The following is a 27,011-nucleotide window of genomic DNA, read 5'->3' as shown; positions in this document are numbered from 1 at the left end:
GGTGATGACAAACTATCCCGCAGCCTCCTAGATAAGAGATGGGCACATGTATGAATCTCATCAAATTGAACTGATGCTGATCAATGAATGTGATAAAGGTACAAAGTAAAATACAAAACGTATAATGCAGTATAGGAATACATGTATGTATCAAAATCTCATCATAATTAATCACTCTTTCATAGACCGAGCCATCTATCCAAGCATTCATTCAAAAACAACATGAATACGTCATTCATTTTTCAATGGCATAGGCCTATAGAGCATTTCTCTAGACTTCTATTACATTAGTGAAAAGAATAAGTTAGTGATGCCCACACTGTGATGTCCTTACCTTGCTGAGAGGTATCTGGGTAGACATGTTATAATTGGTGCTCATCAGGCCCCTGGAGTAGTACGCCGTAAGGGGGCATCCGTTGACGGACAGAGTCTTCTTCCGGTCAGTTCTGGACAGCACAAACGCTCTCCACTGGACAAACTTGGTACACTCCTCCCTCTTGGGCAGTCGGGTCTGGTTGGTGACCAGTCCTGGTGCCGAGAACAACCTGTTCTTGTCGCTGGCGTTGAGGCGGAGTGACAGGAAATGGGAGCCGTTGGTCGCAGACAGGCGCCAGATGTTGCCCCGGTGATCAGGAAAGGTGGCATCCTCAAAGACGAAATTGTCGGTGTGATAATAGCCTCTTGTGGTCAGTCTGATCTCCGGCTGGGCGAACGGTGTGATGGAGACGATCTCGACCCCGAGAGGAACTGCCCCACGAAACAGGAGGTTATCGCTGCCGTTCAGGGGCTCGAAAGCCTTGAAACGACCGTAGCCTTGCTCGTTCTTGAAGGAGAATTCAAATGTCTTTGAACTCGCAGGACACGTGCGACTGTGGCCGAGAAAGAATCGATAGCGTATCCGACATCCGATAAGCGATGACTCAGCATCGTTGCCTAGGAAACGGTGGAGATACATGGAGACGTGTCCGTCGGCTTCTTCGCGATCACCGAGAGGATACAGAGAGAGGTAGAATTCCATTCCAGCAAGCGGAAAGTTGGCAGTGAAGAAAGATGGATAAGGCTGCTCGCGATTTTTCAAGAGCTGCGCGAAATCCACGGACTGCTCGAAGAGTGTCGAGCAAGATTTCATGGCAAGTTCGATGATGACGACTTTCTCCGGTTCTAGCAAGAATCCCTGGCCCGGCGTGAAAAGCTCCCTGAGAGGTGCAAACTCCCTTTTACCCCACCCCGGCGACTGGGGAGCACTGAACTCTACTTGGCTCCCTTCGGTGACGAGGCTCTTGGTAGGGTCAAGGACGTTTCGGGTGATGATGCGAAAGTCGGCCCGACATCGCACACCCTCCGCGGGGCTTCCCCAATACACGTATACGCCCAGGAACTCATGTCGCTTCCCCTCTGCGTACTTGCAGCTCAGGTACCAATCCTGGCCCTGATAATTGATGACGGTAGATCGGACGGAGCGGGATTTGAATTCGTCCAGGTTCATTAACCCCAACTTGAAAGTGAAGAGCTGAGTATTCTCGCTGTCGTTTAGCGGGAGAGTGCGGTACAAATGCAGGGTATTTGTAGCCATGTCTGCTCGCACGAGCTATCTCTGCTATCCAATAACAAACACCATCATCAGTTATCGCTATAAAAAGGCGAAAATAAAGGCTCTATGTTTGATAAAATATCCTCATCAATAAGTTCACGTCTTAGAAGCAGCATGCAAATGTGTGCTATGTCAACTCACTGGCAAAAAAGAGCAAACAAAAGCTAAAATGGTTATACATCATACAACACACAGAGCTGATGCCTATAATCTTGATGTCAAGTGCCTACAGTGCTCTTGAAATTATAAATCTGGAAGAAAAACATATGTTTGCGGTATCATTTATGATGCAAAAGATATCAAGTACACTTTCCCCAGAGAAGATAGGGTGTTCCTTTACATTGCGCTTCGGTGATGTAGCCACAGTGTTCCAACTTCCCGCGGTGGAGTGTAATTCCGCCCCAACAGCGACGAATCAACCGATGCGATAAATCCAAGGAAGCGTATGTTTTGAAGTCTGATAGGGAAGCCAATCCTACAAATGGGGGAAACACTTAAACGAACATGATAATAGTATACCAGATTATCGACAGTCTGCTTTGACACAGATCAATGCTTGTTGAATGCCGACTACTATACATTCCATCGTTGCAGCAGCGCTCGCTCGCCGAAGCGAGCGTAATCCGTTTCACATCCACGACCGGGATGAAGCCGGGCAAGTTCTCGTGACACGGGACCTCCGTAGAGTGCGTGCAGTCTCCAGCAAGAAAGCTGTCACACGGAAATGACCATTCGAGCAACAGACGATGTTCCGCGGTCAGTAATCGACGACGAGTATCGCTATTTCAGTCACAGAAGTCATCGTCTGCTAAAAGCTTTGCATCACCATTCCCCCTCCGTGAGCGCGCGTCCGTAACTCGGTACTTGACTCGATCTCCTCTCCCAGTGCTCTCGTGTACACGCATTCCGCATCGACCCCTTTACTGTCGTGAGTAGCTGCTCCGCGCCGAGGTACGAGGTACGTGTGGACGCACGCTTCCAGCATTAGCGGCATTGTGTGTACGCTCTTACACGATACCGCCTGTTTGCAGGCTGTCACACTGTACGCTTTTAGTTCGTTCTATTATTATCGATCCACAAACAATGGGCCGACATCTCTTGTATTGGTGACACACTCCACTACGTGGATTGAATGAAAATACGAGCAAGCGTCGCACCCGCGGGAAATTTTGTCCTGGACCTCACTAAGCGCTAACCTGTTTTCTTGGGGGTCACATACACCTGACCCCTTATGAAGTTGAGGCATATTTCCCTAATATTACAGTGAAGTTGAAAACGGACGCTCCGTCGTATACCAACCACCTGCCACTGGCGAGGATCCAATTTTATAAATCCCCTACCTGAACTTCAACTAGCGGGTGAAAGTTTCGTAGGCGGGTCTCTAAGACAACGATCATCTTTGACCTGTAATTGCATTCTCGAGGTAGACACTTGGTACGGTAGAGGTGTGGTGAGTTTCTACTACGTGAAAAAAAAAAGATAATATAGCGAGAGATTTACCCTCCGCACCATAACACACTGTAGAATATGCCATAGTTTTCGTTGACATTTGATTATCGACGTAGTAGTCCCCCCCCCCCCCCCCCCTTTCTTTTTTTCTTTGGTGAAGGTGGTGGGACGGAGGGGGGGGGGGGGGAGGGGTTACGGGACACAAAACTTATCACGGTATCTTTTTATGGTAAGTCAATCCCGATAAAATCCTGGTTATGTTAAACATAATATCATGATTGTCAAAAAACTAAGGTCGGTATTCTCGATTTCAACCTGATAAGGTCTCCAATATACGTGTTTTTACACACTGCTCAACAGTGAAATTCCGCTCCGTGTTCGAATTGACTTTGGTATATGGAATTATTCAATACCTACAGAATGATATACAGAGGTCTCAGTAACATTGGAAGCAAGAAAGTTATGTGGAATTTTAAAGTTGCACTTATTTACACAAAAATTGATTAAATACTTATTGCATATGCAAATCAGCTCGGGTGATGCGATGTCATCACCAATAGAAATGAATACAAAAATCTTGGTTTTAGAATAAGTGGCACCTACGACACTTTTTAACTTAAATGTCGTCAGTGCTGTGTTCTTGTACCAACAAAATCATATACAATCATAAACATAACATGATTCTACGAAATACAAAATATTTCAACTATCTGTCTATAGGTGAGTTGCTATTATAAAGGTAGTGAAATTAAAACTAAATCATAATGGAATTATGGGCCCACTTAACATGTGTCAAACAATAGATAAACAGGTAGGCTATTGGAAATGGAGGGGACTGCTAAAATATAGTTGTGGGGAGAGAGTCCGAGAAGAGGGTGACCCCCCCCCCCCCCCCCGGGAGATTTGTATGTTTGCTTGTTTTTGTGTTTGTGGCTTTTTTTTTCCTATTTTGAAACCCCGTAAGTGATGTTTTCCTGGTATCTAACACAATGGAGACCATGGAAAGCATTGCATAATACCGCCCCCCCCCCTATGCACATCACATTTTCACTTGACAGCCCAAGGGGGCAGGGGGTTAGATCCCCTGCCTCCCTCCACGCCTCCCCCCCCCCCCCCCCCCGTAGATCCACCACTGACATATTCTGCGGGGAAAAAATGTTTGAGGTCACTTCCGATATTCTGTTTGTTTGATTTTATTCAAAGCCAACATGAAAGTGCAGTGAAGTGTAATTTGATATTTGCCGCTTTAAGAAACTTCTTCGCTAATGATTGCTTAACATATTTACTTTTAATAGTTATTGATAATGTCATGCTAATGGTGTGAAAACAAACGGTAACCAGCGTACCAGAGTGATGTCAAGGGAAGAGATAGATAGCAGAAAAAACAAAAACAAAACCAAACAAACACACAGACATATATGTGGGTTCATAGCTCAGGGTTTAGGCTTCCACGCGTGTTTTGCCAGTGAAGGGAAGTTCAAAGAAATAGTACAATATTATGAAAGCACAACAGTTCAAATTTCAACAAAGTCTGGTGAAAATTATCGAATCTTTAAAATTTCATAACGTCCTTACTTTCTCATCCAATTTTGATCATTTCACCACGTGCTTGTAAAAATCTTACTCTTTCTTTTCAGTGACATTACACCTACTTTTAAGTTTACATTGATATAGGGTTTTTTATAGTAAAAACAAACAAACAAAACTGTGAAAGCAGCCGATGACGAAAGGCAGTTCATTGTGCTGTGCAATAGACCAAACCGCAACGTAATGTAACTCGTGTTTCAAAAAAATAGTACGGACGTACTTCTTTGTTGCACCCAGCAATTATGTATGTCCCAAGAACACGATGTGTCCGTAGATGGCGCTCTAACATATCCTAACCTGTTCATATTGATTTCTTTGTTACCAGTCTTGTCTCTTTTTTCTAATTGCCATCATCATTATTCATTACATGGACCTCCTTAGGATTCACTGGTCCTATTTTTGCAATGGAAAAGATGGTGAAACTTTCTTTCAAACCACTAATAAGGCCAGTCTGATTTTACCACGGCCTAGCCCAAAAGAGAAATGCTAAATTTTACCCTTTTGAATTTGGATAAATTAATGATGATATTGATGATTTTGATGATTCCATTTACAAAAGTTCTAATAACAATAATGTTAAAAATGGTGGCATTATTGTTTGATTTTGTTTTTTTTTTCTCGCCAATGAAAATAAAATTAGAGTAAGAAAACAAAGGGTTAGAAAAATTCAAATGGCAGACGGAAAGAAAAGAAAGGGCGCCTCACACGGCATTTGCAAGAGAATAACCGCAACGATGGCTTGACGTTTGTCTCTCTGCCTGTCTGTCTGGTATCAAGGTTTAACACGGCACGTGGTGACGTCAGAAATTCTAGCTCTCCTAATGGTTGAAGGGTGATAATGACTATTCATATTTCCGGCAATCGCGATTTGCATGGAGAGCCGTCGCTCATTGATTGTGTTCTGAGTGAATCAGTGCGCATGACACAGTACCTAGTCAGAGTGATATAATATAGAAAAAGACAGACTCAGTTTCTACAATTTAGAAATATATAGCCTTAAAATAGCGTGTTTAGAGCAAAAGATGATCCAGAAAGTTATTCCATGGGATAGAACTTTATATTTGCTCAAAGGGCAGTGCAGGTCGTTTCGTGTCCTAAGGTAAGCTTTTCGAGATATAAGGCAGAAATGACGTTGCGGTTACTGTAATGGGTAACCATCCCTTGATGATCGATCCCAGAACAAGATTATCGTATCTGATATAAGCAATGGTTATCGCTTCTCGGCCTTTTGGCTAAGATCATGTGTAGTATCTGTTCTTTTCAGCTTAATATCTGAAATGCGACTCATCGAGTCGCTTGTATATTAATCTGATTTTTGTACCGAGGCCATGGAATAGGGGCTTGCTCCATCCTGGCCACGGGTTGGCCCGGTATTGCAGTACCTCCGGGATCGGCCCACCCCCAAGGGGGTAATAATAATCCAAAGAAAGAATCTGACTTTGTATCTTCCTCTCTTCAATCTCTCACTGCAACAATTTCGTAGAACTCCTTGAAAATGTTCATTTGTTATACTGCAACTCTAAAACGCTTTCGCTTAAAGCTCAATATTCTCCCCCAAACCTCTGTCTTTTTTAGTTTGTCTTCTTTCTTTAGAGATCAAAAATACTGTCATCACCATTATTCATTCCACGTATATACCTCCTTACGATTCCCTGGTCCTATTTTGCAATGGAAAAGATGGTGAAACTTTCTTTCAAACCACTAATAAGGCTAATCTGATGTTACCCACGGCCTAGCTAAAAAGAGAAATGCTAAACTTTACCCTTTTGAATTTGGATAAATTAATGATGATATTGATGATTTTGATGATTCCATTTACAAAAGTTCTAATAACAATAATGTTAAAAATGGTGGCATTATTGTTTGATTTTGTTTTTTTTTTCTCGCCAATGAAAATAAAATTAGAGTAAGAAAACAAAGGGTTAGAAAAATTCAAATGGCAGACGGAAAGAAAAGAAAGGGCGCCTCACACGGCATTTGCAAGAGAATAACCGCAACGATGGCTTGACGTTTGTCTCTCTGCCTGTCTGTCTGGTATCAAGGTTTAACACGGCACGTGGTGACGTCAGAAATTCTAGCTCTCCTAATGGTTGAAGGGTGATAATGACTATTCATATTTCCGGCAATCGCGATTTGCATGGAGAGCCGTCGCTCATTGATTGTGTTCTGAGTGAATCAGTGCGCATGACACAGTACCTAGTCAGAGTGATATAATATAGAAAAAGACAGACTCAGTTTCTACAATTTAGAAATATATAGCCTTAAAATAGCGTGTTTAGAGCAAAAGATGATCCAGAAAGTTATTCCATGGGATAGAACTTTATATTTGCTCAAAGGGTAGTGCAGGTCGTTTCGTGTCCTAAGGTAAGCTTTTCGAGATATAAGGCAGAAATGACGTTGCGGTTACTGTAATGGGTAACCATCCCTTGATGATCGATCCCAGAACAAGATTATCGTATCTGATGTAAGCAATGGTTATCGCTTCTCGGCCTTTTGGCTAAGATCATGTGTAGTATCTGTTATTTTGATACACTTTAGTGTTTCATACCCCTGTATAAAATGTAAATAATAGACAGTTTAATCGTTTTAGTATTTAGTTATATATCTTATTGTATTCGTAATCATAGACTGCTATATAGACTCGTATATGCTGATATAATCATTTAAATATGTAAATATTATTTGTATAAACTCATGGTTTATGTGTTAAAAGATCACGTATATTTTCAGAATAGAACAATGTGCTTCATATTCACATCGGTCAGACATTGCCACCAGGCAAGCGATCATTATACCCACGTGCTTTAGTAGCCACATTCCTGAGATCTTTTAATGAGGGGGAAATGGGCCCCTTGAGGGGTTGCCATGCCAACCAATCCCGGCATGGACAGTCTGGTTACCTCTAGAAATAACGCGGTTTCCGATTCGGACAGAAGGCTGATTGTTTTAAAGGATGCGATTATATCGTTGGAATATACACCGTTGGTGCACTTCCCACTTTACGCAAATTTCTTTGACGGGTAGATTTAAAGGGCGGAATCAAGCAATTAAATGAGTTATCATATTCAATTATGTCCTTAAAGTGGTGTTAACTGAAGGTTCTTTTTCGAGTTTGTTTAGTTTTCATTTCAGAATCAGTATTCTTGTTGTGCTTTATATATCATTTATATGTATTCATGTTTATACAAATGTAAATATTATATATTGTGAAAGTTTTATTGAATAAAATTGAAAGAAAAGTATCTGTTCTTTTCAGCTTAATATCTGAAACGCGACTCATCGAGTCGCTTGTATATTAATCTGATTTTTGTACCGAGGCCATGGAATAGGGGCTTGCTCCATCCTGGCCACGGGTTGGCCCGGTATTGCAGTACCTCCGGGATCGGCCCACCCTCAAGGGGGTAATAATAATCCAAAGAAAGAATCTGACTTTGTATCTTCCTCTCTCCAATCTCTCACTGCAACAATTTCGTAGAACTCCTTGAAAATGTTCATTTGTTATACTGCAACTCTAAAACGCTTCCACTTAAAGCTCAATGTTCTCCCCCAACCCTCTGCCTTTTTTAGTTTGTCTTCTTTCTTTAGAGATCAAAAATACTGTCATCACCATTATTCATTCCACGTATATACCTCCTTACGATTCCCTGGTCCTATTTTGCAATGGAAAAGATGGTGAAACTTTCTTTCAAACCACTAATAAGGCTAATCTGATGTTACCACGGCCTAGCTAAAAAGAGAAATGCTAAACTTTACCCTTTTGAATTTGGATAAATTAATGATGATATTGATGATTTTGATGATTCCATTTACAAAAGTTCTAATAACAATAATATTAAAAATGGTGGCATTATTGTTTGATTTTGTTTTTGTTTTTCTCGCCAATGAAAATAAGATTAGAGTAAGAAAACAAAGGGTTAGAAAAATTTAAATGGCAGACGGAAAGAAAAGAAAGGGCGCCTCACACGGCATTTGCAAGAGAATAACCGCAACGATGGCTTGACGTTTGTCTCTCTGCCTGTCTGTCTGGTATCAAGGTTTAACACGGCACGTGGTGACGTCAGAAATTCTAGCTCTCCTAATGGTTGAAGGGTGATAATGACTATTCATATTTCCGCCAATCGCGAATTGCATGGAGAGCCGTCGCTCATTGATTGTGTTCTGAGTGAATCAGTGCGCATGACACAGTACCTAGTCAGAGTGATATAATATAGAAAAAGACAGACTCAGTTTCTACAATTTAGAAATATATAGCCTTCAAATAGCGTGTTTAGAGCAAAAGATGATCCAGAAAGTTATTCCATGGGATAGAACTTTATATTTGCTCAAAGGGTAGTGCAGGTCGTTTCGTGTCCTAAGGTAAGCTTTTCGAGATATAAGGCAGAAATGACGTTGCGGTTACTGTAATGGGTAACCATCCCTTGATGATCGATCCCAGAACAAGATTATCGTATCTGATATTAGCAATGGTTATCGCTTCTCGGCCTTTTGGCTAAGATCATGTGTAGTATCTGTTCTTTTCAGCTTAATATCTGAAACGCGACTCATCGAGTCGCTTGTATATTAATCTGATTTTTGTACCGAGGCCATGGAATAGGGGCTTGCTCCATCCTGGCCACGGGTTGGCCCGGTATTGCAGTACCTCCGGGATCGGCCCACCCCCAAGGGGGTAATAATAATCCAAAGAAAGAATCTGACTTTGTATCTTCCTCTCTTCAATCTTTCACTGCAACAATTTCGTAGAATTCCTTGAAAATGTTCATTTGTTATACTGCAACTCTAAAGGGCTTTTTACACTTGTGTTTCTTAACCCCGGACTTTCTCTGACCCAGGACTATCGTTAGTCCCGTACCAATTTTTTCAGCTTTTTACACTGGCCAATTAGTCCCGTACTATCTCTTGTCCGGGGCTAAGGAGAAAACTGACCTTTTTACACTCGTATTTCTTAGCCCCGGACTTTCCAAACCACATGAATATTCATAATTACGCTGTGTACTGTACACGTACACGCACGCACCGGCAGCACTTGATTGCCTCGTTTCTGATTGGTCAGTGAGGGTCGGACTTCGTCTCCGTCGCTTAGCCCAGGATTATTTTTTCGTTCTGTTTACACTCACTTGCTTGGCACCGCAATTGCGGTGCTAGCACCGCAATTGCGGTGCTAACCCCTGCTATTTTGCAGGGCCAGATAGTACCGTACTATCGGTGGGGCTAGCCCACTTTGGCAAAAACGAGTGTAAACAGAAAGTGGGCTAAGGATAGTCCCGTACCAACGGTGGGGCTAAGCCCCCCCCCCCCCCCCTTAGCCCCACCGATAGTCCGGGGCTAAGCAAAAATTTACAAGTGTAAAAAGCCCTTAAAACGCTTTCGCTTAAAGCTCAATGTTCTCCCCCAAACCTCTGTCTTTTTTAGTTTGTCTTCTTTCTTTAGAGATCAAAAATACTGTCATCACCATTATTCATTCCACGTATATACCTCCTTACGATTCCCTGGTCCTATTTTGCAATGGAAAAGATGGTGAAACTTTCTTTCAAACCAATGATAAGGCTAATCTGATGTTACCACGGCCTAGCTAAAAAGAGAAATGCTAAACTTTACCCTTTTGAATTTGGATAAATTAATGATGATATTGATGATTTTGATGATTCCATTTACAAAAGTTCTAATAACAATAATGTTAAAAATGGTGGCATTATTGTTTGATTTTGTTTTTTTCTCGCCAATGAAAATAAAATTAGAGTAAGAAAACAAAGGGTTAGAAAAATCTAAATGGCAGACGGAAAGAAAAGAAAGGGCGCCTCACACGGCATTTGCAAGAGAATAACCGCAACGATGGCTTGACGTTTGTCTCTCTGCCTGTCTGTCTGGTATCAAGGTTTAACACGGCACGTGGTGACGTCAGAAATTCTAGCTCTCCTAATGGTTGAAGGGTGATAATGACTATTCATATTTCCGCCAATCGCGATTTGCATGGAGAGCCGTCGCTCATTGATTGTGTTCTGAGTGAATCAGTGCGCATGACACAGTACCTAGTCAGAGTGATATAATATAGAAAAAGACAGACTCAGTTTCTACAATTTAGAAATATATAGCCTTAAAATAGCGTGTTTAGAGCAAAAGATGATCCAGAAAGTTATTCCATGGGATAGAACTTTATATTTGCTCAAAGGGTAGTGCAGGTCGTTTCGTGTCCTAAGGTAAGCTTTTCGAGATATAAGGCAGAAATGACGTTGCGGTTACTGTAATGGGTAACCATCCCTTGATGATCGATCCCAGAACAAGATTATCGTATCTGATGTCAGCAATGGTTATCGCTTCTCGGCCTTAAAGAAGGAATTAAATTCCTTTATAAAATTTCATTCTTTGATAGATGTCTGGATGAAACTGAATCCCTGTGACAGTGGACATACGTGGGTACATACTGGGAAAAAACAAAGTTCTCGGCTTGATAGGATATATGTCCATAATAAGTTTGACATATGTAAAGTTACAAAAATTAATTGTCCATTTTCTGACCATAGTGTAGTAAATACGGTCATTCAATTATCCGATCGTATTATTAAGAAATCACATTGGAAATTTAACGTCTCCATGTGCGAAGATGAAGTATTTGTTGAAGATTTATCTTTTCATTATCGTTTGTGGCAAACATTACAACCAGGCTTTGATTCTATAATTGATTGGTGGGAAAATATTAAAGTTCGTATAAAGGAATTATGTGTCATTCATGGGGTACGGCGTGCGCGAGATAAGCGTCGTCAACTTGAGATGTTACAAAAAACATGTATCTCTGGAGATAAAGAGGAAATTCTTGATTTATTAAAGGAAGAGAGTAGGGGAGCCTATATTAGATCCCGGGAGAAATTTATAGAAGATGGCGAACGCCCTGGGGGATATTTCTGTAAAGTAGAACGTATGAACGCAGAAAGTAAATGTATTAAAGAAATACGAAATTCGCAGGGTGATGTAGTTTCTGGTGATGATATCACTCCAGTTTTTTGTGATTTTTTCAGTGATCTATACGCACCTAATGCGGAAATAGATCACGCAGCTCAAGACGTCCTTATTAATTCTCTTCCGGTTGGAATTGATGCAGAAGAATCTAATGAGATAGATAAACCTATTGAGTTGAAAGAAATTAAGAATGTCCTGTCAATGATGTCAAAAAATAAGTCTCCTGGCATTGACGGACTACCCGTCGAATTTTATTTGAAGTTCTTTGATGTGATTGGTAATGATTTGTTAATGGTTTATAATGAGGTATTTTGTAAGGAGTTGTTTTCGCACACACAACGTACAGCGATCATAACTTTGTTGCCTAAGAAAGGTGATATTCTGGATCCTGCCAATCGGCGACCAATCAGTTTGTTAACGGTTGATTATAAAATTATTTCAAAGATATTGCAGTTACGCTTGTCTACTGTTCTACCTAATATTGTAAATGATTGCCAGGCCTGTTCAGTGCCTGGGCGATCAATACATCAAAATTTGTGTTTATTAAGAGATATAGTCGATTGCTCCAAATTGAGGGGAAATGCCTGCGCTTTAATCTCCATCGATCAGCACAAGGCCTTCGATAAGGTCAACTGGGAATTTATGTTTAAAGTTTTACAAAAGTTAAATTTTGGTCCTCGTTTTATTACATGGGTGAGAATAATGTATACGAATATTAAAAGTCGAATCATGGTTAATGGTGACTTAAGCGACGAGATTTCTGTAGGCAGAGGGGTCCGCCAAGGCTGCCCCTTGTCGCCTATATTATATGTATTGTTTATAGAGCCGTTGGCTCGGTATATAATGTCACACAAAGACATTAGAGGTTTCCATATCCCAGGCGGAGGTGGAAAGTCAGTTAAACTTCTGCAGTACGCTGACGATGCAACTTGTGTTGCTACATCTCAGAGTGATATTGTTCATTTCTTTAAATGTTTTGCGTTATTTGAGAAGGCATCAGGAGCCACTTTAAACCTGAAGAAAACTCAGGGCCTAAAGTTAGGCGATTTCGTTGGACGAAAATTGAGAGGTGATATTAATTGGGTGGAGGACAAAATTGAAATTAATGGTGTATGTTTTGGTACAGACTATTGTGTCCGTTCGTTTTGGCAAACGTTACGGGATAAAGCAATTAGAAAATTGAAGACATGGGAAAACAGAGGCCTAACTATGTTGGGCAAGGTTTTAGTCGTCAATACGTGTATTTATCCATTGTTTTATTATCCAGCCAGGGTGTATCTCCCTGACGATGGATTTTATAAAGAAGTTCTTAAAGCTGTGTTCAGGTTTATATGGCAAAAGAAAACTGAGTTAGTGTCTCGAGACACGCTTACTCTTAGTTCGGTAAAAGGAGGTCTCAGTCTCGATGATTTAGTTCATAAAATGGAAGCTCTGCATATTCGTAACTTGTTCCCACAGTTGTCGGGACAAGACACTACGTCTTTTAACTGTATGTTTCTGAAATATTTCTTGGCTAGCAAGTTGAGGCACATGTACTCGTATCTGTGGTCCAATCTGGTCCCTCATTCTGATAGTATGTCTGTTAATTACAGCAAGGCGTGGTCAATTATTCAAAGGTTGTATGCACGCAATGCTCAATTTGTGACTTGTAAAAGTATCAATGATGTGACTTGTCTGTTAGTATCGAGCAATCATGTGCCACGTGTTGTGGGTAGCAACCCCATGTGGGACTGGCCATCCATATGGAAGACCACTCACGATTCGTTGTTATGTAATGCATTGAAGTCATTCAATTGGCGGTCCATCCACGGTGCCCTGTACACACGTGAGAAGCTCTCACAATGGAGCATCAGTGATGGGAAATGTCCTTACTGTTCCAAGCTTGAAAATATAGCACATGTCTTTTGGGAATGTACATCCATACATAAGATTCTTTGTTGGGTGGATGAGGTCACAAAGCGTTTTCTAGGTTTGAATGTTAGTTTTAGTAGAAATTCATTCTTGTATGGAACTCAAGTTCCACATACTAGTCAAGTTATTTGGTCACGTTTGTGGGTTATGTATACTGTTACTCGAAAGGCTATTTGGAATCGAAGGTGTTCATACATTTTTGATAAGGATCTCATCTCAGAAGAGACGGTAATTCTGAAAGTTAAAGAAGAAATTCGCTCTCGTATATTGGTTGATTTCAAGAGGTGGTCGATAGAGAAATTCCGTAAAGCTTGGGTGCAAGGATCACCATTCTGTTACATTTCTGGAAATGAAGTGAGGATAAATTTGTGAAAGTTCAGTTTCCTTTTTATTATGGTGCTATTTTGATACACTTTAGTGTTTCATACCCCTGTATAAAATGTAAATAATAGACAGTTTAATCGTTTTAGTATTTAGTTATATATCTTATTGTATTCGTAATCATAGACTGCTATATAGACTCATATATGCTGATATAATCATTTAAATATGTAAATATTATTTGTATAAACTCATGGTTTATGTGTTAAAAGATCACGTATATTTTCAGAATAGAACAATGTGCTTCATATTCACATCGGTCAGACATTGCCACCAGGCAAGCGATCATTTAGTGTAGTACATACCCACGTGCTTTAGTAGCCACATTCCTGAGATCTTTTAATGAGGGGGAAATGGGCCCCTTGAGGGGTTGCCATGCCAACCAATCCCGGCATGGACAGTCTGGTTACCTCTAGAAATAACGCGGTTTCCGATTCGGACAGAAGGCTGATTGTTTTAAAGGATGCGATTATATCGTTGGAATATACACCGTTGGTGCACTTCCCACTTTACGCAAATTTCTTTGACGGGTAGATTTAAAGGGCGGAATCAAGCAATTAAATGAGTTATCATATTCAATTATGTCCTTAAAGTGGTGTTAACTGAAGGTTCTTTTTCGAGTTTGTTTAGTTTTCATTTCAGAATCAGTATTCTTGTTGTGCTTTATATATCATTTATATGTATTCATGTTTATACAAATGTAAATATTATATATTGTGAAAGTTTTATTGAATAAAATTGAAAGAAAAGTATCTGTTCTTTTCAGCTTAATATCTGAAACGCGACTCATCGAGTCGCTTGTATATTAATCTGATTTTTGTACCGAGGCCATGGAATAGGGGCTTGCTCCATCCTGGCCACGGGTTGGCCCGGTATTGCAGTACCTCCGGGATCGGCCCACCCTCAAGGGGGTAATAATAATCCAAAGAAAGAATCTGACCTTGTATCTTCCTCTCTTCAATCTCTCACTGCAACAATTTCGTAGAACTCCTTGAAAATGTTCATTTGTTATACTGCAACTCTAAAACGCTTTCGCTTAAAGCTCAATGTTCTCCCCCAAACCTCTGTCTTTTTTAGTTTGTCTTCTTTCTTTAGAGATCAAAAATACTGTCATCACCATTATTCATTCCACGTATATACCTCCTTACGATTCCCTGGTCCTATTTTGCAATGGAAAAGATGGTGAAACTTTCTTTCAAACCACTAATAAGGCTAATCTGATGTTACCACGGCCTAGCTAAAAAGAGAAATGCTAAACTTTACCCTTTTGAATTTGGATAAATTAATGATGATATTGATGATTTTGATGATTCCATTTACAAAAGTTCTAATAACAATAATATTAAAAATGGTGGCATTATTGTTTGATTTTGTTTTTGTTTTTCTCGCCAATGAAAATAAGATTAGAGTAAGAAAACAAAGGGTTAGAAAAATTCAAATGGCAGACGGAAAGAAAAGAAAGGGCGCCTCACACGGCATTTGCCAGAGAATAACCGCAACGATGGCTTGACGTTTGTCTCTCTGCCTGTCTGTCTGGTATCAAGGTTTAACACGGCACGTGGTGACGTCAGAAATTCTAGCTCTCCTAATGGTTGAAGGGTGATAATGACTATTCATATTTCCGCGATTCGTGATTTGCATGGAGAGCCGTCGCTCATTGATTGTGTTCTGAGTGAATCAGTGCGCATGACACAGTACCTAGTCAGAGTGATATAATATAGAAAAAGACAGACTCAGTTTCTACAATTTAGAAATATATAGCCTTAAAATAGCGTGTTTAGAGCAAAAGATGATCCAGAAAGTTATTCCATGGGATAGAACTTTATATTTGCTCAAAGGGTAGTGCAGGTCGTTTCGTGTCCTAAGGTAAGCTTTTCGAGATATAAGGCAGAAATGACGTTGCGGTTACTGTAATGGGTAACCATCCCTTGATGATCGATCCCAGAACAAGATTATCGTATCTGATGTAAGCAATGGTTATCGCTTCTCGGCCTTTTGGCTAAGATCATGTGTAGTATCTGTTCTTTTCAGCTTAATATCTGAAACGCGACTCATCGAGTCGCTTGTATATTAATCTGATTTTTGTACCGAGGCCATGGAATAGGGGCTTGCTCCATCCTGGCCACGGGTTGGCCCGGTATTGCAGTACCTCCGGGATCGGCCCACCCCCAAGGGGGTAATAATAATCCAAAGAAAGAATCTGACTTTGTATCTTCCTCTCTTCAATCTTTCACTGCAACAATTTCGTAGAATTCCTTGAAAATGTTCATTTGTTATACTGCAACTCTATAACGCTTTCGCTTAAAGCTCAATGTTCTCCCCCAAACCTCTGTCTTTTTTAGTTTGTCTTCTTTCTTTAGAGATCAAAAATACTGTCATCACCATTATTCATTCCACGTATATACCTCCTTACGATTCCCTGGTCCTATTTTGCAATGGAAAAGATGGTGAAACTTTCTTTCAAACCAATGATAAGGCTAATCTGATGTTACCACGGCCTAGCTAAAAAGAGAAATGCTAAACTTTACCCTTTTGAATTTGGATAAATTAATGATGATATTGATGATTTTGATGATTCCATTTACAAAAGTTCTAATAACAATAATGTTAAAAATGGTGGCATTATTGTTTGATTTTGTTTTTTTCTCGCCAATGAAAATAAAATTAGAGTAAGAAAACAAAGGGTTAGAAAAATCTAAATGGCAGACGGAAAGAAAAGAAAGGGCGCCTCACACGGCATTTGCAAGAGAATAACCGCAACGATGGCTTGACGTTTGTCGCTCTGCCTGTCTGTCTGGTATCAAGGTTTAACACGGCACGTGGTGACGTCAGAAATTCTAGCTCTCCTAATGGTTGAAGGGTGATAATGACTATTCATATTTCCGCCAATCGCGATTTGCATGGAGAGCCGTCGCTCATTGATTGTGTTCTGAGTGAATCAGTGCGCATGACACAGTACCTAGTCAGAGTGATATAATATAGAAAAAGACAGACTCAGTTTCTACAATTTAGAAATATATAGCCTTAAAATAGCGTGTTTAGAGCAAAAGATGATCCAGAAAGTTATTCCATGGGATAGAACTTTATATTTGCTCAAAGGGTAGTGCAGGTCGTTTCGTGTCCTAAGGTAAGCTTTTCGAGATATAAGGCAGAAATGACGTTGCGGTTACTGTAATGGGTAGCCATCCCTTGATGATCGATCCCAGAACAAGATTATCGTATCTGATGTAAGCAATGGTTATCGCTTCTCGGCCTTTTGGCTAAGATCATGTGTAGTATCTGTTCTTTTCAGCTTAATATCTGAAACGCGACTCATCGAGTCGCTTGTATATTAATCTGATTTTTGTACCGAGGCCATGGAATAGGGGCTTGCTCCATCCTGGCCACTGGTTGGCCCGGTATTGCAGTACCTCCGGGATCGGCCCACCCTCAAGGGGGTAATAATAATCCAAAGAAAGAATCTGACTTTGTATCTTCCTCTCTTCAATCTCTCACTGCAACAATTTCGTAGAACTCCTTGAAAATGTTCATTTGTTATACTGCAACTCTAAAACGCTTTCGCTTAAAGCTCAATGTTCTCCCCCAAACCTCTGTCTTTTTTAGTTTGTCTTCTTTCTTTAGAGATCAAAAATACTGTCATCACCATTATTCATTCCACGTATATACCTCCTTACGATTCCCTGGTCCTATTTTGCAATGGAAAAGATGGTGAAACTTTCTTTCAAACCAATGATAAGGCTAATCTGATGTTACCACGGCCTAGCTAAAAAGAGAAATGCTAAACTTTACCCTTTTGAATTTGGATAAATTAATGATGATATTGATGATTTTGATGATTCCATTTACAAAAGTTCTAATAACAATAATGTTAAAAATGGTGGCATTATTGTTTGATTTTGTTTTTTTCTCGCCAATGAAAATAAAATTAGAGTAAGAAAACAAAGGGTTAGAAAAATCTAAATGGCAGAAGGAAAGAAAAGAAAGGGCGCCTCACACGGCATTTGCAAGAGAATAACCGCAACGATGGCTTGACGTTTGTCTCTCTGCCTGTCTGTCTGGTATCAAGGTTTAACACGGCACGTGGTGACGTCAGAAATTCTAGCTCTCCTAATGGTTGAAGGGTGATAATGACTATTCATATTTCCGCCAATCGCGATTTGCATGGAGAGCCGTCGCTCATTGATTGTGTTCTGAGTGAATCAGTGCGCATGACACAGTACCTAGTCAGAGTGATATAATATAGAAAAAGACAGACTCAGTTTCTACAATTTAGAAATATATAGCCTTAAAATAGCGTGTTTAGAGCAAAAGATGATCCAGAAAGTTATTCCATGGGATAGAACTTTATATTTGCTCAAAGGGTAGTGCAGGTCGTTTCGTGTCCTAAGGTAAGCTTTTCGAGATATAAGGCAGAAATGACGTTGCGGTTACTGTAATGGGTAGCCATCCCTTGATGATCGATCCCAGAACAAGATTATCGTATCTGATGTAAACAATGGTTATCGCTTCTCGGCCTTTTGGCTAAGATCATGTGTAGTATCTGTTCTTTTCAGCTTAATATCTGAAACGCGACTCATCGAGTCGCTTGTATATTAATCTGATTTTTGTACCGAGGCCATGGAATAGGGGCTTGCTCCATCCTGGCCACTGGTTGGCCCGGTATTGCAGTACCTCCGGGATCGGCCCACCCCCAAGGGGGTAATAATAATCCAAAGAAAGAATCTGACTTTGTATCTTCCTCTCTTCAATCTCTCACTGCAACAATTTCGTAGAACTCCTTGAAAATGTTCATTTGTTATACTGCAACTCTAAAACGCTTTCGCTTAAAGCTCAATGTTCTCCCCCAAACCTCTGTCTTTTTTAGTTTGTCTTCTTTCTTTAGAGATCAAAAATACTGTCATCACCATTATTCATTCCACGTATATACCTCCTTACGATTCCCTGGTCCTATTTCGCAATGGAAAAGATGGTGAAACTTTCTTTCAAACCAATGATAAGGCTAATCTGATGTTACCACGGCCTAGCTAAAAAGAGAAATGCTAAACTTTACCCTTTTGAATTTGGATAAATTAATGATGATATTGATGATTTTGATGATTCCATTTACAAAAGTTCTAATAACAATAATGTTAAAAATGGTGGCATTATTGTTTGATTTTGTTTTTTTCTCGCCAATGAAAATAAAATTAGAGTAAGAAAACAAAGGGTTAGAAAAATCTAAATGGCAGAAGGAAAGAAAAGAAAGGGCGCCTCACACGGCATTTGCAAGAGAATAACCGCAACGATGGCTTGACGTTTGTCTCTCTGCCTGTCTGTCTGGTATCAAGGTTTAACACGGCACGTGGTGACGTCAGAAATTCTAGCTCTCCTAATGGTTGAAGGGTGATAATGACTATTCATATTTCCGCCAATCGCGATTTGCATGGAGAGCCGTCGCTCATTGATTGTGTTCTGAGTGAATCAGTGCGCATGACACAGTACCTAGTCAGAGTGATATAATATAGAAAAAGACAGACTCAGTTTCTACAATTTAGAAATATATAGCCTTAAAATAGCGTGTTTAGAGCAAAAGATGATCCAGAAAGTTATTCCATGGGATAGAACTTTATATTTGCTCAAAGGGTAGTGCAGGTCGTTTCGTGTCCTAAGGTAAGCTTTTCGAGATATAAGGCAGAAATGACGTTGCGGTTACTGTAATGGGTAGCCATCCCTTGATGATCGATCCCAGAACAAGATTATCGTATCTGATATTAGCAATGGTTATCGCTTCTCGGCCTTTTGGCTAAGATCATGTGTAGTATCTGTTCTTTTCAGCTTAATATCTGAAACGCGACTCATCGAGTCGCTTGTATATTAATCTGATTTTTGTACCGAGGCCATGGAATAGGGGCTTGCTCCATCCTGGCCACGGGTTGGCCCGGTATTGCAGTACCTCCGGGATCGGCCCACCCTCAAGGGGGTAATAATAATCCAAAGAAAGAATCTGACTTTGTATCTTCCTCTCTTCAATCTCTCACTGCAACAATTTCGTAGAACTCCTTGAAAATGTTCATTTGTTATACTGCAACTCTAAAACGCTTTCGCTTAAAGCTCAATGTTCTCCCCCAAACCTCTGTCTTTCTTAGTTTGTCTTCTTTCTTTAGAGATCAAAAATACTGTCATCACCATTATTCATTCCACGTATATACCTCCTTACGATTCCCTGGTCCTATTTTGCAATGGAAAAGATGGTGAAACTTTCTTTCAAACCACTAATAAGGCTAATCTGATGTTACCACGGCCTAGCTAAAAAGAGAAATGCTAAACTTTACCCTTTTGAATTTGGATAAATTAATGATGATATTGATGATTTTGATGATTCCATTTACAAAAGTTCTAATAACAATAATGTTAAAAATGGCGGCATTATTGTTTGATTTTGTTTTTTTTTTCTCGCCAATGAAAATAAAATTAGAGTAAGAAAACAAAGGGTTAGAAAAATCTAAATGGCAGACGGAAAGAAAAGAAAGGGCGCCTCACACGGCATTTGCAAGAGAATAACCGCAACGATGGCTTGACGTTTGTCTCTCTGCCTGTCTGTCTGGTATCAAGGTTTAACACGGCACGTGGTGACGTCAGAAATTCTAGCTCTCCTAATGGTTGAAGGGTGATAATGACTATTCATATTTCCGCGATTCGTGATTTGCATGGAGAGCCGTCGCTCATTGATTGTGTTCTGAGTGAATCAGTGCGCATGACACAGTACCTAGTCAGAGTGATATAATATAGAAAAAGACAGACTCAGTTTCTACAATTTAGAAATATATAGCCTTAAAATAGCGTGTTTAGAGCAAAAGATGATCCAGAAAGTTATTCCATGGGATAGAACTTTATATTTGCTCAAAGGGTAGTGCAGGTCGTTTCGTGTCCTAAGGTAAGCTTTTCGAGATAAAAGGCAGAAATGACGTTGCGGTTACTGTAATGGGTAGCCATCCCTTGATGATCGATCCCAGAACAAGATTATCGTATCTGATGTAAGCAATGGTTATCGCTTCTCGGCCTTTTGGCTAAGATCATGTGTAGTATCTGTTCTTTTCAGCTTAATATCTGAAACGCGACTCATCGAGTCGCTTGTATATTAAACTGATTTTTGTACCGAGGCCATGGAATAGGGGCTTGCTCCATCCTGGCCACGGGTTGGCCCGGTATTGCAGTACCTCCGGGATCGGCCCACCCTCAAGGGGGTAATAATAATCCAAAGAAAGAATCTGACTTTGTATCTTCCTCTCTTCAATCTCTCACTGCAACAATTTCGTAGAACTCCTTGAAAATGTTCATTTGTTATACTGCAACTCTAAAACGCTTTCGCTTAAAGCTCAATGTTCTCCCCCAAACCTCTGTCTTTTTTAGTTTGTCTTCTTTCTTTAGAGATCAAAAATACTGTCATCACCATTATTCATTCCACGTATATACCTCCTTACGATTCCCTGGTCCTATTTTGCAATGGAAAAGATGGTGAAACTTTCTTTCAAACCACTAATAAGGCTAATCTGATGTTACCACGGCCTAGCTAAAAAGAGAAATGCTAAACTTTACCCTTTTGAATTTGGATAAATTAATGATGATATTGATGATTTTGATGATTCCATTTACAAAAGTTCTAATAACAATAATATTAAAAATGGTGGCATTATTGTTTGATTTTGTTTTTGTTTTTCTCGCCAATGAAAATAAGATTAGAGTAAGAAAACAAAGGGTTAGAAAAATTCAAATGGCAGACGGAAAGAAAAGAAAGGGCGCCTCACACGGCATTTGCAAGAGAATAACCGCAACGATGGCTTGACGTTTGTCTCTCTGCCTGTCTGTCTGGTATCAAGGTTTAACACGGCACGTGGTGACGTCAGAAATTCTAGCTCTCCTAATGGTTGAAGGGTGATAATGACTATTCATATTTCCGCGATTCGTGATTTGCATGGAGAGCCGTCGCTCATTGATTGTGTTCTGAGTGAATCAGTGCGCATGACACAGTACCTAGTCAGAGTGATATAATATAGAAAAAGACAGACTCAGTTTCTACAATTTAGAAATATATAGCCTTAAAATAGCGTGTTTAGAGCAAAAGATGATCCAGAAAGTTATTCCATGGGATAGAACTTTATATTTGCTCAAAGGGTAGTGCAGGTCGTTTCGTGTCCTAAGGTAAGCTTTTCGAGATATAAGGCAGAAATGACGTTGCGGTTACTGTAATGGGTAACCATCCCTTGATGATCGATCCCAGAACAAGATTATCGTATCTGATGTAAGCAATGGTTATCGCTTCTCGGCCTTTTGGCTAAGATCATGTGTAGTATCTGTTCTTTTCAGCTTAATATCTGAAACGCGACTCATCGAGTCGCTTGTATATTAATCTGATTTTTGTACCGAGGCCATGGAATAGGGGCTTGCTCCATCCTGGCCACGGGTTGGCCCGGTATTGCAGTACCTCCGGGATCGGCCCACCCCCAAGGGGGTAATAATAATCCAAAGAAAGAATCTGACTTTGTATCTTCCTCTCTTCAATCTTTCACTGCAACAATTTCGTAGAATTCCTTGAAAATGTTCATTTGTTATACTGCAACTCTAAAACGCTTTCGCTTAAAGCTCAATGTTCTCCCCCAAACCTCTGTCTTTTTTAGTTTGTCTTCTTTCTTTAGAGATCAAAAATACTGTCATCACCATTATTCATTCCACGTATATACCTCCTTACGATTCCCTGGTCCTATTTTGCAATGGAAAAGATGGTGAAACTTTCTTTCAAACCACTAATAAGGCTAATCTGATGTTACCACGGCCTAGCTAAAAAGAGAAATGCTAAACTTTACCCTTTTGAATTTGGATAAATTAATGATGATATTGATGATTTTGATGATTCCATTTACAAAAGTTCTAATAACAATAATGTTAAAAATGGTGGCATTATTGTTTGATTTTGTTTTTTTTCTCGCCAATGAAAATAAAATTAGAGTAAGAAAACAAAGGGTTAGAAAAATCTAAATGGCAGACGGAAAGAAAAGAAAGGGCGCCTCACACGGCATTTGCAAGAGAATAACCGCAACGATGGCTTGACGTTTGTCTCTCTGCCTGTCTGTCTGGTATCAAGGTTTAACACGGCACGTGGTGACGTCAGAAATTCTAGCTCTCCTAATGGTTGAAGGGTGATAATGACTATTCATATTTCCGCCAATCGCGATTTGCATGGAGAGCCGTCGCTCATTGATTGTGTTCTGAGTGAATCAGTGCGCATGACACAGTACCTAGTCAGAGTGATATAATATAGAAAAAGACAGACTCAGTTTCTACAATTTAGAAATATATAGCCTTAAAATAGCGTGTTTAGAGCAAAAGATGATCCAGAAAGTTATTCCATGGGATAGAACTTTATATTTGCTCAAAGGGTAGTGCAGGTCGTTTCGTGTCCTAAGGTAAGCTTTTCGAGATATAAGGCAGAAATGACGTTGCGGTTACTGTAATGGGTAGCCATCCCTTGATGATCGATCCCAGAACAAGATTATCGTATCTGATGTAAGCAATGGTTATCGCTTCTCGGCCTTTTGGCTAAGATCATGTGTAGTATCTGTTCTTTTCAGCTTAATATCTGAAACGCGACTCATCGAGTCGCTTGTATATTAATCTGATTTTTGTACCGAGGCCATGGAATAGGGGCTTGCTCCATCCTGGCCACGGGTTGGCCCGGTATTGCAGTACCTCCGGGATCGGCCCACCCTCAAGGGGGTAATAATAATCCAAAGAAAGAATCTGACTTTGTATCTTCCTCTCTTCAATCTCTCACTGCAACAATTTCGTAGAACTCCTTGAAAATGTTCATTTGTTATACTGCAACTCTAAAACGCTTTCGCTTAAAGCTCAATGTTCTCCCCCAAACCTCTGTCTTTTTTAGTTTGTCTTCTTTCTTTAGAGATCAAAAATACTGTCATCACCATTATTCATTCCACGTATATACCTCCTTACGATTCCCTGGTCCTATTTTGCAATGGAAAAGATGGTGAAACTTTCTTTCAAACCACTAATAAGGCTAATCTGATGTTACCACGGCCTAGCTAAAAAGAGAAATGCTAAACTTTACCCTTTTGAATTTGGATAAATTAATGATGATATTGATGATTTTGATGATTCCATTTACAAAAGTTCTAATAACAATAATGTTAAAAATGGTGGCATTATTGTTTGATTTTGTTTTTTTTTTCTCGCCAATGAAAATAAAATTAGAGTAAGAAAACAAAGGGTTAGAAAAATCTAAATGACAGACGGAAAGAAAAGAAAGGGCGCCTCACACGGCATTTGCAAGAGAATAACCGCAACGATGGCTTGACGTTTGTCTCTCTGCCTGTCTGTCTGGTATCAAGGTTTAACACGGCACGTGGTGACGTCAGAAATTCTAGCTCTCCTAATGGTTGAAGGGTGATAATGACTATTCATATTTCCGCCAATCGCGATTTGCATGGAGAGTCGTCGCTCATTGATTGTGTTCTGAGTGAATCAGTGCGCATGACACAGTACCTAGTCAGAGTGATATAATATAGAAAAAGACAGACTCAGTTTCTACAATTTAGAAATATATAGCCTTAAAATAGCGTGTTTAGAGCAAAAGATGATCCAGAAAGTTATTCCATGGGATAGAACTTTATATTTGCTCAAAGGGTAGTGCAGGTCGTTTCGTGTCCTAAGGTAAGCTTTTCGAGATATAAGGCAGAAATGACGTTGCGGTTACTGTAATGGGTAGCCATCCCTTGATGATCGATCCCAGAACAAGATTATCGTATCTGATATTAGCAATGGTTATCGCTTCTCGGCCTTTTGGCTAAGATCATGTGTAGTATCTGTTCTTTTCAGCTTAATATCTGAAACGCGACTCATCGAGTCGCTTGTATATTAATCTGATTTTTGTACCGAGGCCATGGAATAGGGGCTTGCTCCATCCTGGCCACGGGTTGGCCCGGTATTGCAGTACCTCCGGGATCGGCCCACCCTCAAGGGGGTAATAATAATCCAAAGAAAGAATCTGACTTTGTATCTTCCTCTCTTCAATCTCTCACTGCAACAATTTCGTAGAACTCCTTGAAAATGTTCATTTGTTATACTGCAACTCTAAAACGCTTTCGCTTAAAGCTCAATGTTCTCCCCCAAACCTCTGTCTTTCTTAGTTTGTCTTCTTTCTTTAGAGATCAAAAATACTGTCATCACCATTATTCATTCCACGTATATACCTCCTTACGATTCCCTGGTCCTATTTTGCAATGGAAAAGATGGTGAAACTTTCTTTCAAACCACTAATAAGGCTAATCTGATGTTACCACGGCCTAGCTAAAAAGAGAAATGCTAAACTTTACCCTTTTGAATTTGGATAAATTAATGATGATATTGATGATTTTGATGATTCCATTTACAAAAGTTCTAATAACAATAATGTTAAAAATGGCGGCATTATTGTTTGATTTTGTTTTTTTTTTCTCGCCAATGAAAATAAAATTAGAGTAAGAAAACAAAGGGTTAGAAAAATCTAAATGGCAGACGGAAAGAAAAGAAAGGGCGCCTCACACGGCATTTGCAAGAGAATAACCGCAACGATGGCTTGACGTTTGTCTCTCTGCCTGTCTGTCTGGTATCAAGGTTTAACACGGCACGTGGTGACGTCAGAAATTCTAGCTCTCCTAATGGGTGAAGGGTGATAATGACTATTCATATTTCCGCCAATCGCGATTTGCATGGAGAGCCGTCGCTCATTGATTGTGTTCTGAGTGAATCAGTGCGCATGACACAGTACCTAGTCAGAGTGATATAATATAGAAAAAGACAGACTCAGTTTCTACAATTTAGAAATATATAGCCTTAAAATAGCGTGTTTAGAGCAAAAGATGATCCAGAAAGTTATTCCATGGGATAGAACTTTATATTTGCTCAAAGGGTAGTGCAGGTCGTTTCGTGTCCTAAGGTAAGCTTTTCGAGATAAAAGGCAGAAATGACGTTGCGGTTACTGTAATGGGTAGCCATCCCTTGATGATCGATCCCAGAACAAGATTATCGTATCTGATGTAAGCAATGGTTATCGCTTCTCGGCCTTTTGGCTAAGATCATGTGTAGTATCTGTTCTTTTCAGCTTAACATCTGAAACGCGACTCATCGAGTCGCTTGTATATTAATCTGATTTTTGTACCGAGGCCATGGAATAGGGGCTTGCTCCATCCTGGCCACGGGTTGGCCCGGTATTGCAGTACCTCCGGGATCGGCCCACCCTCAAGGGGGTAATAATAATCCAAAGAAAGAATCTGACTTTGTATCTTCCTCTCTTCAATCTCTCACTGCAACAATTTCGTAGAACTCCTTGAAAATGTTCATTTGTTATACTGCAACTCTAAAACGCTTTCGCTTAAAGCTCAATGTTCTCCCCCAAACCTCTGTCTTTTTTAGTTTGTCTTCTTTCTTTAGAGATCAAAAATACTGTCATCACCATTATTCATTCCACGTATATACCTCCTTACGATTCCCTGGTCCTATTTTGCAATGGAAAAGATGGTGAAACTTTCTTTCAAACCACTAATAAGGCTAATCTGATGTTACCACGGCCTAGCTAAAAAGAGAAATGCTAAACTTTACCCTTTTGAATTTGGATAAATTAATGATGATATTGATGATTTCGATGATTCCATTTACAAAAGTTCTAATAACAATAATGTTAAAAATGGTGGCATTATTGTTTGATTTTGTTTTTTTCTCGCCAATGAAAATAAATTTAGAGTAAGAAAACAAAGGGTTAGAAAAATCTAAATGGCAGACGGAAAGAAAAGAAGGGCGCCTCACACGGCATTTGCAAGAGAATAACCGCAACGATGGCTTGACGTTTGTCTCTCTGCCTGTCTGTCTGGTATCAAGGTTTAACACGGCACGTGGTGACGTCAGAAATTCTAGCTCTCCTAATGGTTGAAGGGTGATAATGACTATTCATATTTCCGCCAATCGCGATTTGCATGGAGAGCCGTCGCTCATTGATTGTGTTCTGAGTGAATCAGTGCGCATGACACAGTACCTAGTCAGAGTGATATAATATAGAAAAAGACAGACTCAGTTTCTACAATTTAGAAATATATAGCCTTAAAAAAGCGTGTTT

General features: G+C 40.0%; 1 protein-coding gene, 13 non-coding genes and 1 pseudogene across 14 annotated transcripts in view; 14 read left to right on the top strand and 1 right to left on the bottom strand.

The window, feature by feature from the left end:
* Positions 1-1,573, bottom strand: part of LOC139724120 (uncharacterized) — a 52,543-nt gene extending 50,970 nt beyond the window's left edge. Inside the window, exon 1 of the mRNA XM_071635322.1 lies at positions 335-1,573. Within this exon, the coding sequence (XP_071491423.1) occupies positions 335-1,573 (1,239 nt within the window). The remainder of the gene's footprint in view (positions 1-334) is intronic.
* Positions 1,574-5,839: 4,266 nt separating this feature from the next.
* LOC139724157 (U2 spliceosomal RNA) lies at positions 5,840-6,031 on the top strand. The gene has a single exon (XR_011710435.1). It is a non-coding gene; the product is annotated as a U2 spliceosomal RNA (small nuclear RNA).
* A 1,073-nt stretch (positions 6,032-7,104) lies between these two features.
* Positions 7,105-7,214, top strand: LOC139724133 (U2 spliceosomal RNA; annotated as a pseudogene).
* A 612-nt stretch (positions 7,215-7,826) lies between these two features.
* Positions 7,827-8,023, top strand: LOC139724173 (U2 spliceosomal RNA). Its single transcript, XR_011710449.1, has one exon. It is a non-coding gene; the product is annotated as a U2 spliceosomal RNA (small nuclear RNA).
* Positions 8,024-9,096: 1,073 nt separating this feature from the next.
* On the top strand, positions 9,097-9,288 carry LOC139724155 (U2 spliceosomal RNA). Its single transcript, XR_011710433.1, has one exon. It is a non-coding gene; the product is annotated as a U2 spliceosomal RNA (small nuclear RNA).
* Positions 9,289-14,579: 5,291 nt separating this feature from the next.
* LOC139724172 (U2 spliceosomal RNA) lies at positions 14,580-14,776 on the top strand. The gene has a single exon (XR_011710448.1). It is a non-coding gene; the product is annotated as a U2 spliceosomal RNA (small nuclear RNA).
* A 1,073-nt stretch (positions 14,777-15,849) lies between these two features.
* Positions 15,850-16,041, top strand: LOC139724154 (U2 spliceosomal RNA). Its single transcript, XR_011710432.1, has one exon. It is a non-coding gene; the product is annotated as a U2 spliceosomal RNA (small nuclear RNA).
* Positions 16,042-17,110: 1,069 nt separating this feature from the next.
* LOC139724160 (U2 spliceosomal RNA) lies at positions 17,111-17,302 on the top strand. The gene has a single exon (XR_011710437.1). It is a non-coding gene; the product is annotated as a U2 spliceosomal RNA (small nuclear RNA).
* A 1,069-nt stretch (positions 17,303-18,371) lies between these two features.
* On the top strand, positions 18,372-18,563 carry LOC139724163 (U2 spliceosomal RNA). Its single transcript, XR_011710440.1, has one exon. It is a non-coding gene; the product is annotated as a U2 spliceosomal RNA (small nuclear RNA).
* Positions 18,564-19,632: 1,069 nt separating this feature from the next.
* On the top strand, positions 19,633-19,824 carry LOC139724141 (U2 spliceosomal RNA). Its single transcript, XR_011710420.1, has one exon. It is a non-coding gene; the product is annotated as a U2 spliceosomal RNA (small nuclear RNA).
* A 1,072-nt stretch (positions 19,825-20,896) lies between these two features.
* LOC139724146 (U2 spliceosomal RNA) lies at positions 20,897-21,088 on the top strand. Its single transcript, XR_011710424.1, has one exon. It is a non-coding gene; the product is annotated as a U2 spliceosomal RNA (small nuclear RNA).
* A 1,073-nt stretch (positions 21,089-22,161) lies between these two features.
* Positions 22,162-22,353, top strand: LOC139724153 (U2 spliceosomal RNA). The gene has a single exon (XR_011710431.1). It is a non-coding gene; the product is annotated as a U2 spliceosomal RNA (small nuclear RNA).
* Positions 22,354-23,423: 1,070 nt separating this feature from the next.
* On the top strand, positions 23,424-23,615 carry LOC139724140 (U2 spliceosomal RNA). Its single transcript, XR_011710419.1, has one exon. It is a non-coding gene; the product is annotated as a U2 spliceosomal RNA (small nuclear RNA).
* Positions 23,616-24,687: 1,072 nt separating this feature from the next.
* On the top strand, positions 24,688-24,879 carry LOC139724139 (U2 spliceosomal RNA). Its single transcript, XR_011710418.1, has one exon. It is a non-coding gene; the product is annotated as a U2 spliceosomal RNA (small nuclear RNA).
* A 1,072-nt stretch (positions 24,880-25,951) lies between these two features.
* Positions 25,952-26,143, top strand: LOC139724143 (U2 spliceosomal RNA). Its single transcript, XR_011710421.1, has one exon. It is a non-coding gene; the product is annotated as a U2 spliceosomal RNA (small nuclear RNA).
* The last annotated feature ends 868 nt before the right edge of the window (positions 26,144-27,011 follow it).

Source organism: Diadema antillarum, unplaced genomic scaffold (assembly GCF_040938485.1).
Source record: "Diadema antillarum isolate AM-2024a unplaced genomic scaffold, OU_Dant_1.0 scf00000207, whole genome shotgun sequence".
Classification (NCBI taxonomy): Eukaryota; Metazoa; Echinodermata; class Echinoidea; order Diadematoida; family Diadematidae; genus Diadema; species Diadema antillarum.
Note: the sequence above shows the minus strand (reverse complement) of the source record. Positions and strands in the feature narration are given on the sequence as shown.